Source organism: Camellia sinensis, chromosome 7 (assembly GCF_055761805.1).
Source record: "Camellia sinensis isolate YWXY chromosome 7, ASM5576180v1, whole genome shotgun sequence".
In the NCBI taxonomy this organism is placed as follows: Eukaryota; Viridiplantae; Streptophyta; class Magnoliopsida; order Ericales; family Theaceae; genus Camellia; species Camellia sinensis.
This window is the reverse complement of record NC_138967.1, coordinates 189,027,180-189,041,706: the sequence shown is the minus strand read 5'-3', so window position 1 is coordinate 189,041,706 and position 14,527 is coordinate 189,027,180. Positions and strand designations below refer to the sequence as shown.

At 39.4% G+C, this 14,527-nt stretch overlaps 1 protein-coding gene across 2 annotated transcripts in view; it reads right to left on the bottom strand.

The window, feature by feature from the left end:
- EMB2729 (Alpha amylase family protein) overlaps positions 1–14,527 on the bottom strand; it is a 32,070-nt gene extending 17,543 nt beyond the window's left edge. For both annotated transcript variants that reach the window (XM_082880211.1, XM_082880212.1), the window contains exons 1-8: positions 14,127–14,527; positions 13,198–13,269; positions 12,866–12,930; positions 11,392–12,069; positions 10,511–10,683; positions 10,309–10,398; positions 9,730–9,805; positions 9,410–9,517 (exon numbers count right to left, since the gene is read on the bottom strand). In XM_082880211.1, coding sequence (XP_082736337.1) covers positions 9,410–9,517; positions 9,730–9,805; positions 10,309–10,398; positions 10,511–10,683; positions 11,392–12,069; positions 12,866–12,930; positions 13,198–13,269; positions 14,127–14,422 — 1,558 coding nt within the window. In that variant the 5' untranslated portion in view covers positions 14,423–14,527. The remainder of the gene's footprint in view (positions 1–9,409; positions 9,518–9,729; positions 9,806–10,308; positions 10,399–10,510; positions 10,684–11,391; positions 12,070–12,865; positions 12,931–13,197; positions 13,270–14,126) is intronic.

The window sequence follows — 14,527 nt, the reverse complement described above, 5'->3', positions numbered from 1 at the left end:
CACCACTACCACCTCACCTACTCCACTAAACCTAACCCACTACACCACTACCACCATCCACTACACCTACATCTATATAAGGAACCATTTGTAATAGACAACATAACAACATCAATCAATCAATAATACATAAATTTTTACATGGTATCAGAGCAAGGTTGAGAAGCTAGTAATTCTGCTTCACCGGCGGGCGGCAGCCTCGCCTTGGCCGCCCGCCGGCCCTCTAGTGATCCTAACGTTGGTAGAGTATGATCTCTCCATTCCTCTGTGTTTGAATCTTAGACCACTGTTGAAGCTACTTGGACTGCTTGAGCTTCTCTCTAAGCCCACTGTTCAACATCTCACACAGTCCATACTCAAGAGAGACCGTGAACGTGGCTCCTCATCGACAGCCAGCAAGCGACAACCCCTCCCAGTGGCAGCTGCACAACTTGTTCGCCGGAGGCCAAGTTCTCCAGCTCCGGCATCCCCATGGCAGCTCCAGTTCCAGAGGGACTTATTCAACTCTGAGAAAGTATATTTTTCGTTTGCAACTCTTGGTACGATCTTTTTGTAGCTGCTTCGCTACACCCAGTTCTGAGTAGCAGGCATATAGTTTGATTTCCATCCTCAAGACAATTAAACTGGACAGCGTAGTGGAAGACAAACAAGGAACCCACTTCTGAGAACCCTCTGCCAGCCTGTAATGGCAGTTGTAGATCCATCACCTTCTTTGGAGATTTTAGTTAGAGGACCAGCTGGTTTCACGCTTTGGAGATCTACTTTTTCTTTTATTTTAATTTTTTTTCCTTTTTCTGGTCTTTCTCCCATATCCTCCTGTTCCTCGCCCTATAATTTTTTATTCTCTTTGTTCACTCCCATGTCTCACCCATCACTCTGACCCAACACCACTTTTCTTTTCTTTACACATAAAACCCATCTCATGATTCCCACTCTTTATTTTGTCAGACTCCACACCCTCCACTCTTTACTTTCCAACCAACCGAGTCACATGCTTTCGCCATTACTATCTTATTATTATTATTATTTTATCAAAAAAAAAAAAAAAAAACATATACCAAAACAAATAAAATAAAATTCCTCATAGCCCCTGCTTGACACACCACCCCACTTTCTTGTTATTATAATAAATAAACTGATGTGATCCACTCTTTTTCCCCAAACAAATAAAATAACTAAATAAATAAGCAAATGAATTGAACCCTCCTCGGGCCACCCAATTCACTTTTCTTATTATTATATATACATTTTTTTCATTCTAAAATATTCTCCACCCAAAATCATTATCACATTTTCCACCGCCCAAATTTTATTTTTTTTTATTATAAAACTTAATTGGTGGTCTATTTTTATTCCTTATTATATATTCATCATCACCATGCTTATCATTTCATCACTATCTCCATATTTTTTTTTATTATTCGATTCCCTTACTTTTTCAAAAAAAAAAAACAAAAAAACAAAAAAAAACAAAAAAACATTCATCATTCCACAAACTCATTTTATTCATGTCGGGGCTCACCCTGATCACCATTTTACACCAAAAAAAAAAAAAAAAAAAAAAACAACGGCTTTGTTTTCTTTTCTGCAAACAACCACATCCACGGCGGGATTTTTTCTTCTCTTCGCCTATTCCGCCTGTCTTTTCTTCTTGCCTCCGTCCTGGGCGGCCCTTGACGGTGTTGCCTCCGTGTTTCCCACTCCACTGGGCACGATCACTATTCCCTGCTCCTCCACTGCAGCATATGGCGGACCTCCGAATCGGAACATCACGGTGGCCTTCCGCTTCAGCTCCTTGTTTTCTGCCTTTAGCACACTTATCTCTGCTCGCGCATCCTTATACATGCGTTGGAGCAGAGCCAGCTGGGAGTTTAACTGTTGCACCTCATTTGTCCTGCTCTGCAGCCGGTGCGACAAGTTTGTGACCGCAGTCATGGTTTCCACACATGACTTCAGAGTATACTGATTGGCCTCAATATCAGTTTGCACCGCCATTTTTTGCTCCACCGACCGCATCGGAAAGTTCAACGGAGCAAACACAGAGGTGTTTGGTTGAGGTTCACTGGCCACCGCACCAGTTCTCTCTCTTGTTGACTCATTGAGGTCGGGAAAGAGAGTGAGTAGACCACGGGATGAAGAGGCCATATTCTGGGTAGCTGAACGGGAAGAAGAGGCCATGTTTTTTGGGTTGCTGAGTGTTTCCGAGAAGGGTTGGATACAAAGTATTTACAGATTGTTTCAGAATAACAAGTTCAGAGGTTTCAGTCTGGTTTGGTTTACTCCGCCTCCGCATTGGTTTATATTGACACAGACGACGCGGCCGACACGCCGCTCTGTCGCTCACGTGCCTCGCCGCGTCTCCGGCTCACCTTTTGATGGCTCGACGCTTTCTGTCGGGCACGCCTTTTGATGAAGTGGGCGCGCCTTTTGAGGACGCGACTTTTGAGGGCTCACTATATATATCCATATCTATATATATATTTGGGCAGCCTATATACACCATCATACAGTGTATTTTTTAAGGGTCCGACAAGACTCTGTAAACTGTCCCGACATTGATTCCGGTTAGCTCCTTCAAGGGTCCGACAAGACTCTGTAAACTGTCCCGACATTGATTCCGGTTAGCTCCTTCATGGGTCCGACAAGACTCTGTAAACTGTCCCGACATTGATTCCGGTTAGTTTCTACAAGGGTCCAGCAAGACTCCGTAAACTGTCACAACAACTGTCACAACAGTGTCTGTTACAACGGTCCGACATGACCCCATAAACTGTCTTCTACATCGGTCTGACACCGCCATCCAGTGTCCTCTACACCGTTATGACACCACCATACAGTGTCCTCTACATGGTTATGACACCCCCATACAGTGTCCTCTACAACATTATGACACCACCATCCAGTGTCTTCACCAATGGTCTGACACGACCATACAGTGTCTCTTCTCCTCTTTTATTTTTATGTATTTTCTTGTTTTGTTACTCTCTCCAAACTCAAGTTGGTTAGTTTCTATCCTCCTTGAGTTTGCGGGGGGCTGTTAGAATTTACCATCACTTACCACCACTACCACCTCACCTACTCCACTAAACCTAACCCACTACACCACTACCACCTCACCTACTCCACTAAACCTAACCCACTACACCACTACCACCATCCACTACACCTACATCTATATAAGGAACCATTTGTAATAGACAACATAACAACATCAATCAATCAATAATACATAAATTTTTACATACAAAATGATCTAAATTCTGAGCTTCAGGTTTATACTAGGAAGCGATTTCATCTGAGGAATAATGACCCGAATGTCCATCCTAATGACCCGAATGTTCACCCGAGTTCTGGCATCGAAATTTTAGGTAATCCTATTCCTTCTATTTCCGACCTTGATGTTCCTATAGCAATTAGGAAAGGTGTCCGAAATTGTATTAAACATCCTATTGCAAATTACCTCTCCTATCAAAGACTGTCTAAAAACCATAGAGCTTTCACATCTAGGATTTCACACTTGTTTGTTCCAAGGAATATACATGAAGCATTGCATGATCCGAATTGGAAATTAGCAGTCATAGAGGAGATAAATGCTTTAAGGAGAAGTGGTACTTGGGAGATAGTTGATCTACCCAAAGACAAGAAAACAGTTGGGTGTAAATGGGTGTTTACGATAAAATGTAACGCAGATGGAAGCGTTGAGAGATACAAGGCGAGACTGGTGGCTAAAGGCTTCACTCAAACTTATGGGATCGACTATCAGGAGACGTTTGCTCCTGTTGCTAAAATAAATTCCATCAGAGTACTGTTATCTCTTGCAGTAAATTCAGATTGGCCTCTACATCAACTTGACATTAAAAATGCATTTCTCAATGGTGATCTTGAAGAGGAGGTGTTCATGAGCCTACCGCCGGGATTTGAGCAAAGACTTGGAAGCGACAGAGTATGCAGATTGAACAAGTCATTATACGGACTCAAACAATCACCAAGAGCGTGGTTTGAACGCTTTGGAAAGGCAGTTATCAGTTGTGACTTCTCGCAGAGTCAAGCAGATCACACAATATTTTATAAACATTCAAAAAACAGTAAAATTGCAATTTTGATTGTTTATGTTGATGACATCATTTTAACTGGTAATGATGAAGCAAAGTTAGCAGCCCTCAAAGAGAAACTCGCAAAAGAATTTCACATTAAGGATCTGGGAGCCCTCAAGTATTTCCTCGGAATGGAATTTGCAAGATCCAAGGAAGGTATATGTTGAAATTGATGTATTATTGATTGATATATTGATATATACAATGACTCTCCTATATATAGAAGAGAAAAACATATTCACCTACCACACTCAACTCTCACCTAACACACTTACATCTACCTACCACACTCAACTCTCACCTAACACACTCAACTCTACCTACCACACTTACAGCCCCCCTCAAACTCAAGGGGGATAGGAACTAACCAACTTGAGTTTGGAGAGAGTAACAAAACAAGAAAATACACGAATACATAAAATAAAAGAGGATAGGAGACACTGTATGGTCGTGTCAGACCGTTGGTGAAGACGCTGGATGGTTGTGTCATAACGTTGTAGAGGACACTGTATGGTGGTGTCATAACGTTGTAGGGGACACTGTATGGTTGTGTCATAACGTTGTAGAGTACACTGTATGGTTGTGGCAGACCGTGGTAGCAGATAAAGCCTGTGACAGTTTACGGAGTCTTGCTGGACCCTTGTAGAAACTAACCGGAATCAATGTCGGGACAGTTTACAGAGTCTTGTCGGACCCATGAAGGAGCTAACCGGAATCAATGTCGGGACAGTTTACAAAGTCTTGTCGGACCCTTGAAGGAGCTAACCGGAATCAAAGTAGGGACAGTTTACAGAGTCTTGTCGGACCCCTAAAAAGTCGCACCCTCAAAAGGTGTGCCCAATCTTTCAAAAGGCATGCCATCAAAAGGCGTGCCCAATCCATAAAAAGGCGTGCCATCAAAAGGCGTGCCCATGTTTTCAAAAGGCGTGCCCAATCCATAAAAAGACGTGCCATCAAAAGGTGCGCCAGACACGCGGCGATGCACGTGATCGACAGAACGCGTGTCGGCCTCTTTGTCATGGTCTTTATAAACCAAAGCGGAGGCTGAGGCTTGGAAGCAGAGACAAAAACCTGCTAGAAAAACTCTGAAAAACTCTTCGTTTTTCTGAGAGAGATTTCTGAGAGAGATACTCTGTAATACTCTGTTTTCTGAGAGAGATTTCTGAGAGAGATACTCTGTAACACTATGTTTTCCAGAAAATGGCTTCGTCTTCCCGTGGTCTGCTCACTCTCTTTCCAGACCTTAATGAGTCAACAAGAGAGATAATTGGTGCGGGGGCCAGTGAACCTCAACCAAGCGCCCCAGGGTTTGCTCCGTTGAACTTTCCTATGCGGTCTGTGGAGCAAAAAATGGCAGTGCAAACTGACATTGAAGCCAATCAGTATACTTTGAAGTCCTGTGTGGAGACGATGACGGCAGTCACAAATTTGTCGCACCGGCTGCAGAGTAGGACAAATGAGGTGCAGCATTTAAACGGCCAACTGGCTCTGCTCCAGCGCATGTATAAGGATGCGCGAGCAGAGATAAGTGTGCTGAAGGCGGAAAACAAGGAGCTGAAGCGGAAGGCTACCGTGATGTTCCGATTTGGAGGTCCACCATATGCTGTAGTGGAGGAGCAGGGTGGAGTGAACGTGCTCGGTGGAGTGGGAAACACGGAGGCAACACCGTCAAGGACCGCCCAGGACGGAGGCAAGAAGAAGAGACCGGCAGCAGAGTAGAGAAGAAAAATCCCGCCTGTGGATGTGGTTGTTGTGGGTTGTTTGTTTGTTTGTTTTTTTTTTTTTTTTTTTTTTTTGGGTGTAAAATTGTGATCGGGGTTGATCCCCTGATATGAAGAAAATAAATGTGTTGTGCAAACCCGATGGTAGAAAGAACATGCTTTGTTTTTTTTTTTTTTTTTCTGTTTGTTTTTTTTTTTTTTTTTTTTGTGGTTTGGTTGTTTTTAATAAAATATATAAATTATGGGTGGAATGACGTGTTGGATGTGAATGGATATATATATATATATATATATTTTTTTTTTTTTTGAAAGAAGGAAGATAAAATAAAATAAATAAATAAAGGGTATAGTGGGATCAGACGGCGTGGTGTAAAGTGGATGAAAAGAAAAAAAGATAAATAAATAAATAAAGATTGGTTTAAAAAATAAAAAGGAGTATGGGTGTGTGCAAAAGGTAGTGAATGATGAGATAAAATAAAATAAAAAAAAAATGATGGGATTTCAGAGAAAGAGAATGTAGGTTGGGGTTTGTGTCCTGCAAAAGAGATATGGTTGGGTCGGTGCGTGGTGGTAAAGGAAGTAAAAGAAAAAATAAAGAAATAAGAAAAGAAAAGTAAAATGGGATTTGTGATGCCGAGAGAGAGAAAAGAGAGATGGGTTTGTGCAGTGATTCCAACTTCCCCAAACCCTAATTCCCTCCTCTTCTGCCCCTCATTGACAGTCAAAAAGCTTCAATCTCTGGCATCAGAGTTCAAAGCTCTGCCTGAGCCGATCGATCGCGTGAAGCGGCTCTTAATCTATGCTTCTCATATTCCTCCATTGGACGAGTCAGATCGATTGGAATCGAATCGGGTCATGGGTTGTACGACCCAGGTGTGGTTGGAAGTAAAAATGGATTCGAAGGGGCTAATGCGATTCAGAGCCGACAGCGATGCGGAGATCACGAAGGGGTTCTGTTCGTGCTTGATTTGGGTGCTGGACACGGCGGCTGTGACAGTGCGTCTATGGTGACTGAGAGCGGTTCTGATGGTGGGTCCCCCTATTTCTGGTGCGTTCTGTTCAGCAGTGGCAAGGAGCGAGGCCTCTCGTTCTCGGATGAATTGCTCGATGGGTTGTTGAAGCTTCTGGATGGCCAAGCAAAGCTTCTCCATCATGCCAAGCGAGCCGGCGAGGAGATTCTCACATCCCTCAGGCAAGCCGAACTCGGCGGTGGGTAATTTGAAGGTGTGGAAGCTGATTTCATGACCTAATGACTGGTCTCTCTCGATCGATTTCTGGAAGAGCTGAGCATGCGCTGGAGTTGTGATTATGGTCACTTTAGCTCCATGAGCTGCAAATACCCTTGCTGTGTCTATGGCTGGGATCATGTGGCCTCTTTGCACTATCCATGGCAAGAAAAACATTTCTACTTTACCATCATTTGATGAATCCATGCTCTGTGGAGAGAGAGAGAGAGGCGAAGGAGGCAATGCGGCAGTGGGAAGGTATGTGTAGAACATGAAAGATTGGTAATGAGAGAGAGTATTTGTGCAATGATGGGAAGGTATGTGTAAAAAATAAACGGAATAGGTTGAGGTCCGGCGGACGGCTAAGGTGAGGTTGCCGTCCGCCGGTGAAGCGAAAAATTATAGGTTCTAAACCTGCTCTGATACCATGTTGAAATTGATGTATTATTGATTGATATATTGATATATACAATGACTCCTATATATAGAAGAGAAAAACATATTCACCTACCACACTCAACTCTCACCTAACACACTTACATCTACCTACCACACTCAACTCTCACCTAACACACTCAACTCTACCTACCACACTTACAGTATATTCGTTAATCAGAGAAAATATGTTCTTGATCTCCTTGGAAAAACAGGTATGCTTGGTTGTAAGATGGTGGAGATTCCGATCGAGCCTAACTTGAAGTTACAAGCTGCTAAGGCTGAAGAAGTCAAAGAGAGGGAACAATATCAGCGACTTGTAGGGAAATTGATTTACTTGTCTCATACGCGGCCTGATATTGCCTTTGCAGTCAGCATGGTAAGTCAGTTCATGCACTCACCAGGGGCAGAGCACTTTGAGGCCGTTTATAAGATCTTAAGATATTTGAAAGGAACTCCAGGGAGAGGCTTACTGTTCAAGAAACATGGACATTTTCAAGTTGAAGTATACACAGATGCAGACTGGGCAGGAAGTGTTACAGACAGGAGATCAACATCCGGATACTGCTCCTTTGTAGGTGGGAACCTAGTTACATGGCGGAGTAAAAAACAGAATGTGGTAGCTAGAAGTAGTGCAGAAGCAGAGTTCAGAGCTGTTGCCCATGGAATCTATGAAGTAATGTGGATTAAAAGAATTCTTGAAGAATTAAAGCTTTCTCACCCGACACCTATGAAGGTCTATTGTGACAACAAAGCAGCTATATCTATAGCTCATAATCCAGTTCTACATGATCGCACAAAACATATAGAAGTGGATAAACATTTCATCAAGGAGAAAATCAATGCTGGCATAATCTGTATGACCTACCTTCCAACAGGTGAACAATTAGCTGATGTGCTAACGAAGGGACTACATAAGAAGCAATTTGATAAGCTGACTAGCAAGCTGGCTATGGAAGATATCTTCAAACCAGCTTGAGGGGGAGTGCTGGAAATTTGTGTTAATGTATATAATAAGATAGTGGCATGTATATAATATGATAGTGGTGTTGGTGGCAGATAGTGGCATGTATAGAATATGATAGTGGTAGATAGTGGTAATATATAATATGTAAGTGGCATATAATGGGTTATAATGATGTTTGTAATATCTCCTATATAAGGAGTGTCATTTGGTCTTGTAAGATAAGAAGTTTTGAATATAACAGAAATATATTCCTTCTTCCTCATATTTTCGGAGTTCTTCTTCCTCATATTTTCTAAGTGGGGGTACTTACGTATTTTTGCGGCTTTTATTTATTAGGAAATCATCCTATTTATTTTGTAATCACCAAATCTTGTAAAGTGGATTAAGGGTTAATTGCAATATTATTATGTTTTCTTTTCCCAAACTCATATGGTATCAGAGCTGGACATTACCGGTGGAATGGGTAGTGTGTGTCCTGAACCTTGCATGCTAGGTGTGAGGGATGGTGTGAAGTCAAGTCCCACATCACCTGGGTACAGTGGGTATACAAAGGGATATGCAGCATATAAGCATGAGGGCACCTTCCTACGCTTGCACGTAATTTGGGAATAAAATATCAAAATACCCTAGTTGTTTAATTACATTTGTGGAATTCACCAATTATCAACTTAGAATTATTAGTACCACAAAATGTATCTAAAAGTAATTTCTTACCATGACGCCACTAATACATAGCACAGATGAAAAATCCTCACCCCAACCACCAAAGCCTAATAAACAAGTCCCATATCTTCATGATACTAAAAGGAAAACATGGATGAGAAGAAATGAAGATCCTCCCAACAATACAACATCAGTGCAAGACATATGACACTAAAATATTTAAAGAGACAAGAATATATGACCAATCAACTGCCCTTTAATATTACTTATAAATATATATATCAATGCATAATGAAATTTTACCCGTATGGAAGTAGCAATCATTTGATCCATCAAAAAGCGATAATCCAACCATCTCATCTGCTGCTGAGTAGGAATGGACAATGTCTAAGAAGACAAGCAGACCCAGTCCTGCCAAATGAAAAGTGAAAGTAATGTCAACTTAAAACAGTTTTCATGCTTCAATATCTTTTTCATTAAACCAACACAGGTCACAGTGCAACATACATTATGTATGGCAGTTATGGATTTTAAATAATGCTGTCAGAACATATTAATAGAGATGTAAAAAGTTAGTCAACAACTGGCAAAAGCATGAACCAAGTCAAAGTTTCAATAATAACCATGTGCTTCATCAACCAAGCGCTTGAAGTCGTCAGGTGTACCATAGCGGCTGCTAACAGCAAATAAATTGGTTGCCTGCATTGTCATTGAGGTATTGAATCATGTTCTTAGAAATGACATATAGAACACATCTATAGAACTATTAATTTAAATAAAAAATAAATAAAATTATGGTTGTAAACGAAGATATGTGATATCATTAAAAATAGCAATCTACATGGTCATTATAGATCGTGAAAACAGATACTTGCATAATTTCTTACTTGATGCAACAATATAGTTTAAATGATAAGAATATCATACATGTCATATAATTCAGACATCTATTATGATGGCTTAAAAAGTCAAAATGAACCAGAAGCAGCAACATCAATGAAAACTCAACAGCACGTCAACAAGAAGATTCCGTTTTGAATCTTGTTTAATCAACAGATTTTTCCAGTAAGAATCAAGCTTTATGTCATCAACATAAAGACAAATGGACAAATGTGACTGCAGCAACTCAAATGAGTTCAAATTTGAATCATATCCAGTGTTCGATATGAGAACAGACAGAATATAATTAACATTCAACCCACTCTATAGCCAATGGTGAAATAATCTTTGTGCTCAACAAGTCCAATCAACTGGATCACGTTGTATCCTGCGTCTTTTACATGAGGAAGGACCTATGACAAAGAAAAGAACTATAAACAATTTGGTGACAACATATATGTCAGAGTGAAGTAAGACCATATCACAATATTGAAGAAATAGAAATGAAAGGCAACAATCAGTTACCTTCTCTGTAAAATCATTGAATGAGGCAATTTTTGGCTCTGATCCACTGATTCCAATGTGACATTCATAAATACGCAAAGACTTGGGCGCTTCTGGATGCTTGTGTTTCCATTTGTATACACATTCAGGAGGTGGTTCCCAGTGGACAGCAAAAGCTTGCTTTCCATCAGCGTCTGGATATAATCATCACAGTTAATCAAGGCAAATACAATGCAACACATTGATATTTACCAAATGAAATGCAAACAGAAAAGTAAATTATCCTAAAAAAAAACCATAGGCAACACCTTGATTAGCAGGAACCAACGTGGCAACATTTGGTAATGTCCCCATGAAAAGAAAAGAAGAGAAAAAAAAAAGCCTTAAGCAAGTCAAGCAATAGAACTCCTTTTACTGCCTTATAGATTTAAATTAAGCCTTAATAGTTATTGCAAGCAAATATCTCATAGTAATAATTTTGAGTACCATAACCATTCAAGTCCGTGTTTGACAGACCCAACTTCTCCACCAATATTGAAGGCTTGAAGCCAATTAGAGCAGTATACAAATAAGCATCCGGATAAAAGGATCTTTCACATAAAGTGAAATGTAATAGGGAATAGACTGTGAACTATTGGTAAAACGACATGGCAGTATGCTTTCTAAGAAACCAATGGTTAAGCTAGGGATTGAGAACTAAATATTCTCTGTTTTTTTTTTCTTTTTTTAATCAGGTTTTCTGTTGTTTTTATTCATTTATTTAGTGTCATTTACATATCCCTCTGGCATCAGCTGTCAAAACAGTAAGAGCAGACGAGAGAACAAACCACACAACCACATGTCTTGCTGAAAAGTAAAATGGTGAAGCAACAGCTGATTTCCACCTGGCAAAGTCAGCTTACCAGGAAGAACGTAAGGGGCCCATGCAGGAATGCGCTCCAAAGGCCCATCAGGAGTGTTAAAATATACCCTATATTTGCTTCCATGAGGGATGGCAGGTGAATATTTTTTTAACCACGCTTTCCTTCCTTTACGACTCTCTAACCAGTATGCAAGAGGAGGCTTCTTAGCACGAAATTTTGCTCGTGATACAGGATCATCCACAATGTTGAAAATATCATATACTTTTCCATCATCAATCACATCATATCGAGGTAAGTTGCTGGGCGGATCATCTTTATGTTGTTCTTTCCATGCCTTGTACCTTGTCTCAGCATCAGGTATTTCTTCCAATTCTTCTTCTGTTTGAGGTCCATTAGGACCAAATATTTGCTCATACAACTTAGCTACAATTTCAAAACGATGTTTTATATACCTATCCTCCCCAGGTTCCCAGTAGTCATCATTTGCTTTCTTGAAGAGCTCCTCAACGGTAACACCTGAGTCACCTTTATCATAATCATCCACATAGTTATACTGCTGAAAATAGTATTCATCTGGTTTTTCTCCATCCCTCAATTTATCTTCTAGAATGATAAACCAGTATCCGTAATCATCATGCCCAAAATGGCCCTCTCTTGCACAATTTTCCGTTGGTGACCATTCATTAAAGTCACCCACCAGTGAACAATAGCGAACACCTGTATTGAACAAATTAAACCTTCATATGTAACAAATAGAATTCAAAACGAACGTGAAATGGAAATTGGCTTTTGATGATGATAATAGTACTGCTTGCATCAAGTCCAAATCATGGTTAAAGTATCAAGACTTGCCACAAAGAATTATAATATAAAATAAAAATAAAACCAGGAACAAGAAGGGAAAAAAATAAAAAACTAAGAAATGTTAGGTTAGGGTTTAGTTTCCTTTATTTATTTTGGGATTAATTTTGGTTATTTTATTTTCTAGCATATGATGTGGTGCTTAATGGACGTGAGCTAGTCACAAGACCATTTAAGTGACTTGACATATGGTAATGCTCTTCAACCTAATTCTATAAACATTTCTCTATGGAGGTTGGCTATTGAATTTTTTTTTTTTTTTCTTTTCCAGAGTTTATTTGCTGCTTCCTCACACATTCTCTTCTCTCTTCACTTTCTTCTTCCTTCTACATAAGCATTATTAAGTGGTATGCATGTAAATATCTTTGCAAACTATATGTTGTCTTGGCTATTTCCATTGATTGGAATGTATATCTACTGGACTTTGGGTGTTTGGCACTATTTTCATGTAGTTCTCCAACATATTGCATATTGCATTATTTAGCCATGTGATCTTTATAAATTCAAATAGCAAGTTGTTAATATAATCCGGAATTCAACAAAGCAAAACTAGATCAGATAGCTAAAACTTTTTAAAATTTGTGATCTGTTCAAAAACTGCAGATTAATAAAGAAAAAAATTACTAATCAATATTAATGAGTTATACCGAACCTGGAGCCCACTCCATGAAATCCACCCGATGTTGCACATTGCGGTGCAAGCCTAATAATTCAAATCTACAACAGAAAAACAGAATCAGAACAAAACTAGAAAACATAATCATTCTCACCAAATAAAAAAGAAGAAAATAAAAACATTCTGATAGACAATTTTACAAACAAATGGTAGCCGATTAACCAACATTGCCTCTAGTGATCCTTTCTTTATAAAATACTAAGCTTGAAGTATGGAAACAAGTCACGCACAGCAAACTTAACTCTAATCTAAACTTTAAAATTTCAATAACAAAATAGAGAAGAGGAAGGTTGGGAGAATGAACTAACCCAGAAGCTATCTGCTTCAGATTCACGAAGCGTTTGAAAATTTCATCTTTCAGGTCCTTAATTGATTTATGCCTGTAGATTAGAATGAACAACAATGAAAACTTCGTCTTCAAGCACCCTCCACTGTTAATTTAAAAATCATGCAATAAAAATACTTATGAAAATTTCACTTTCCCCCTCAAACTGTCATCTTGAACTATTAATTTGCAAAAGTAGGCCCTTAAACTATTAACATCGGTTCACTTTACAACATTTAACGAGGTTAATATTTTTAACCAAATATCATAGCTGCCAGCACATACGTGACTAATTTAGGCTATTGATTCACTTTTGCCCATAGTAAGTTCACAAATATTTGGATAAATGCAACAAAACACGATCAATTACTTTTAAAATATTCAATAAATACAAAAAACACAATCAATTGTAGCAATCCACTATCTCTCTACAACGAAATTAAGCAAATCACGAATCACAAATATTTCTTGTGTGGGAAGGTGTGAAATTACAAAAGTATTAACTCTGAGTAAACTAATAGGATTAATTACACCCAGATCCCCTCAACTATTAGCCAATATCAACTTACCATATGAATCCGTACATTTTGACCTCTCAACTATAAAAATTGACCTCTCAACTATAAAAATATATCATTTTAACCGTCTAGACCACCTTAAAAAATGGTATATTTATACGATTTTAATAGTTGTACGGGTTTAAATTAACCCAAACTACTACCAATAGTTTAATTGAAGGGGATAATTATTCAAATTGAAAACTAATGCTAAAGTGAGTGTGATAACCTCTCCGTTTGGTAACTGAGAAAACGAATGAAAATGGAAGAGACTAAAAACTTCAAATAGTGGGTTTTATATTATTTATAGTTCTCTATATCAATACATGTGTGATGTATGAAAGATGTTGATTACCTTTCACGGAGGAACTGGGCGAAGAGTTTATTGGAAATGCCGAGTTTAGTAAGAAACCCAACTGGGTCAATCCCTTTCTCAGCGTCGGACTTGGTTTTCGTGTTCTTCGATTGTCGTCGCCGTGGTGGCGGCGGCGGTGGTGGTTGGTCGGTGGCTGAGCATCTCAATTTATAGTTGTTGTTGCTGGGGAAGAAGAGGAGTTTGGGGTGAGTTTTGTCGTTTTTATTCGATTGAACGTTGAAAAAAGAGTCGTTGGAAGGTAGAGAAATTCGAATCGGAAGTGTTAACGAAGACATTGTTTAGAACAAAGATGAGAGGGCTCGAGCTCGGTTTGAGATAAGAGGCGGGTACTGATACTGTTTGGAATTTGGTAGAAACGAAGAGGAGGAACATTTTGTTTT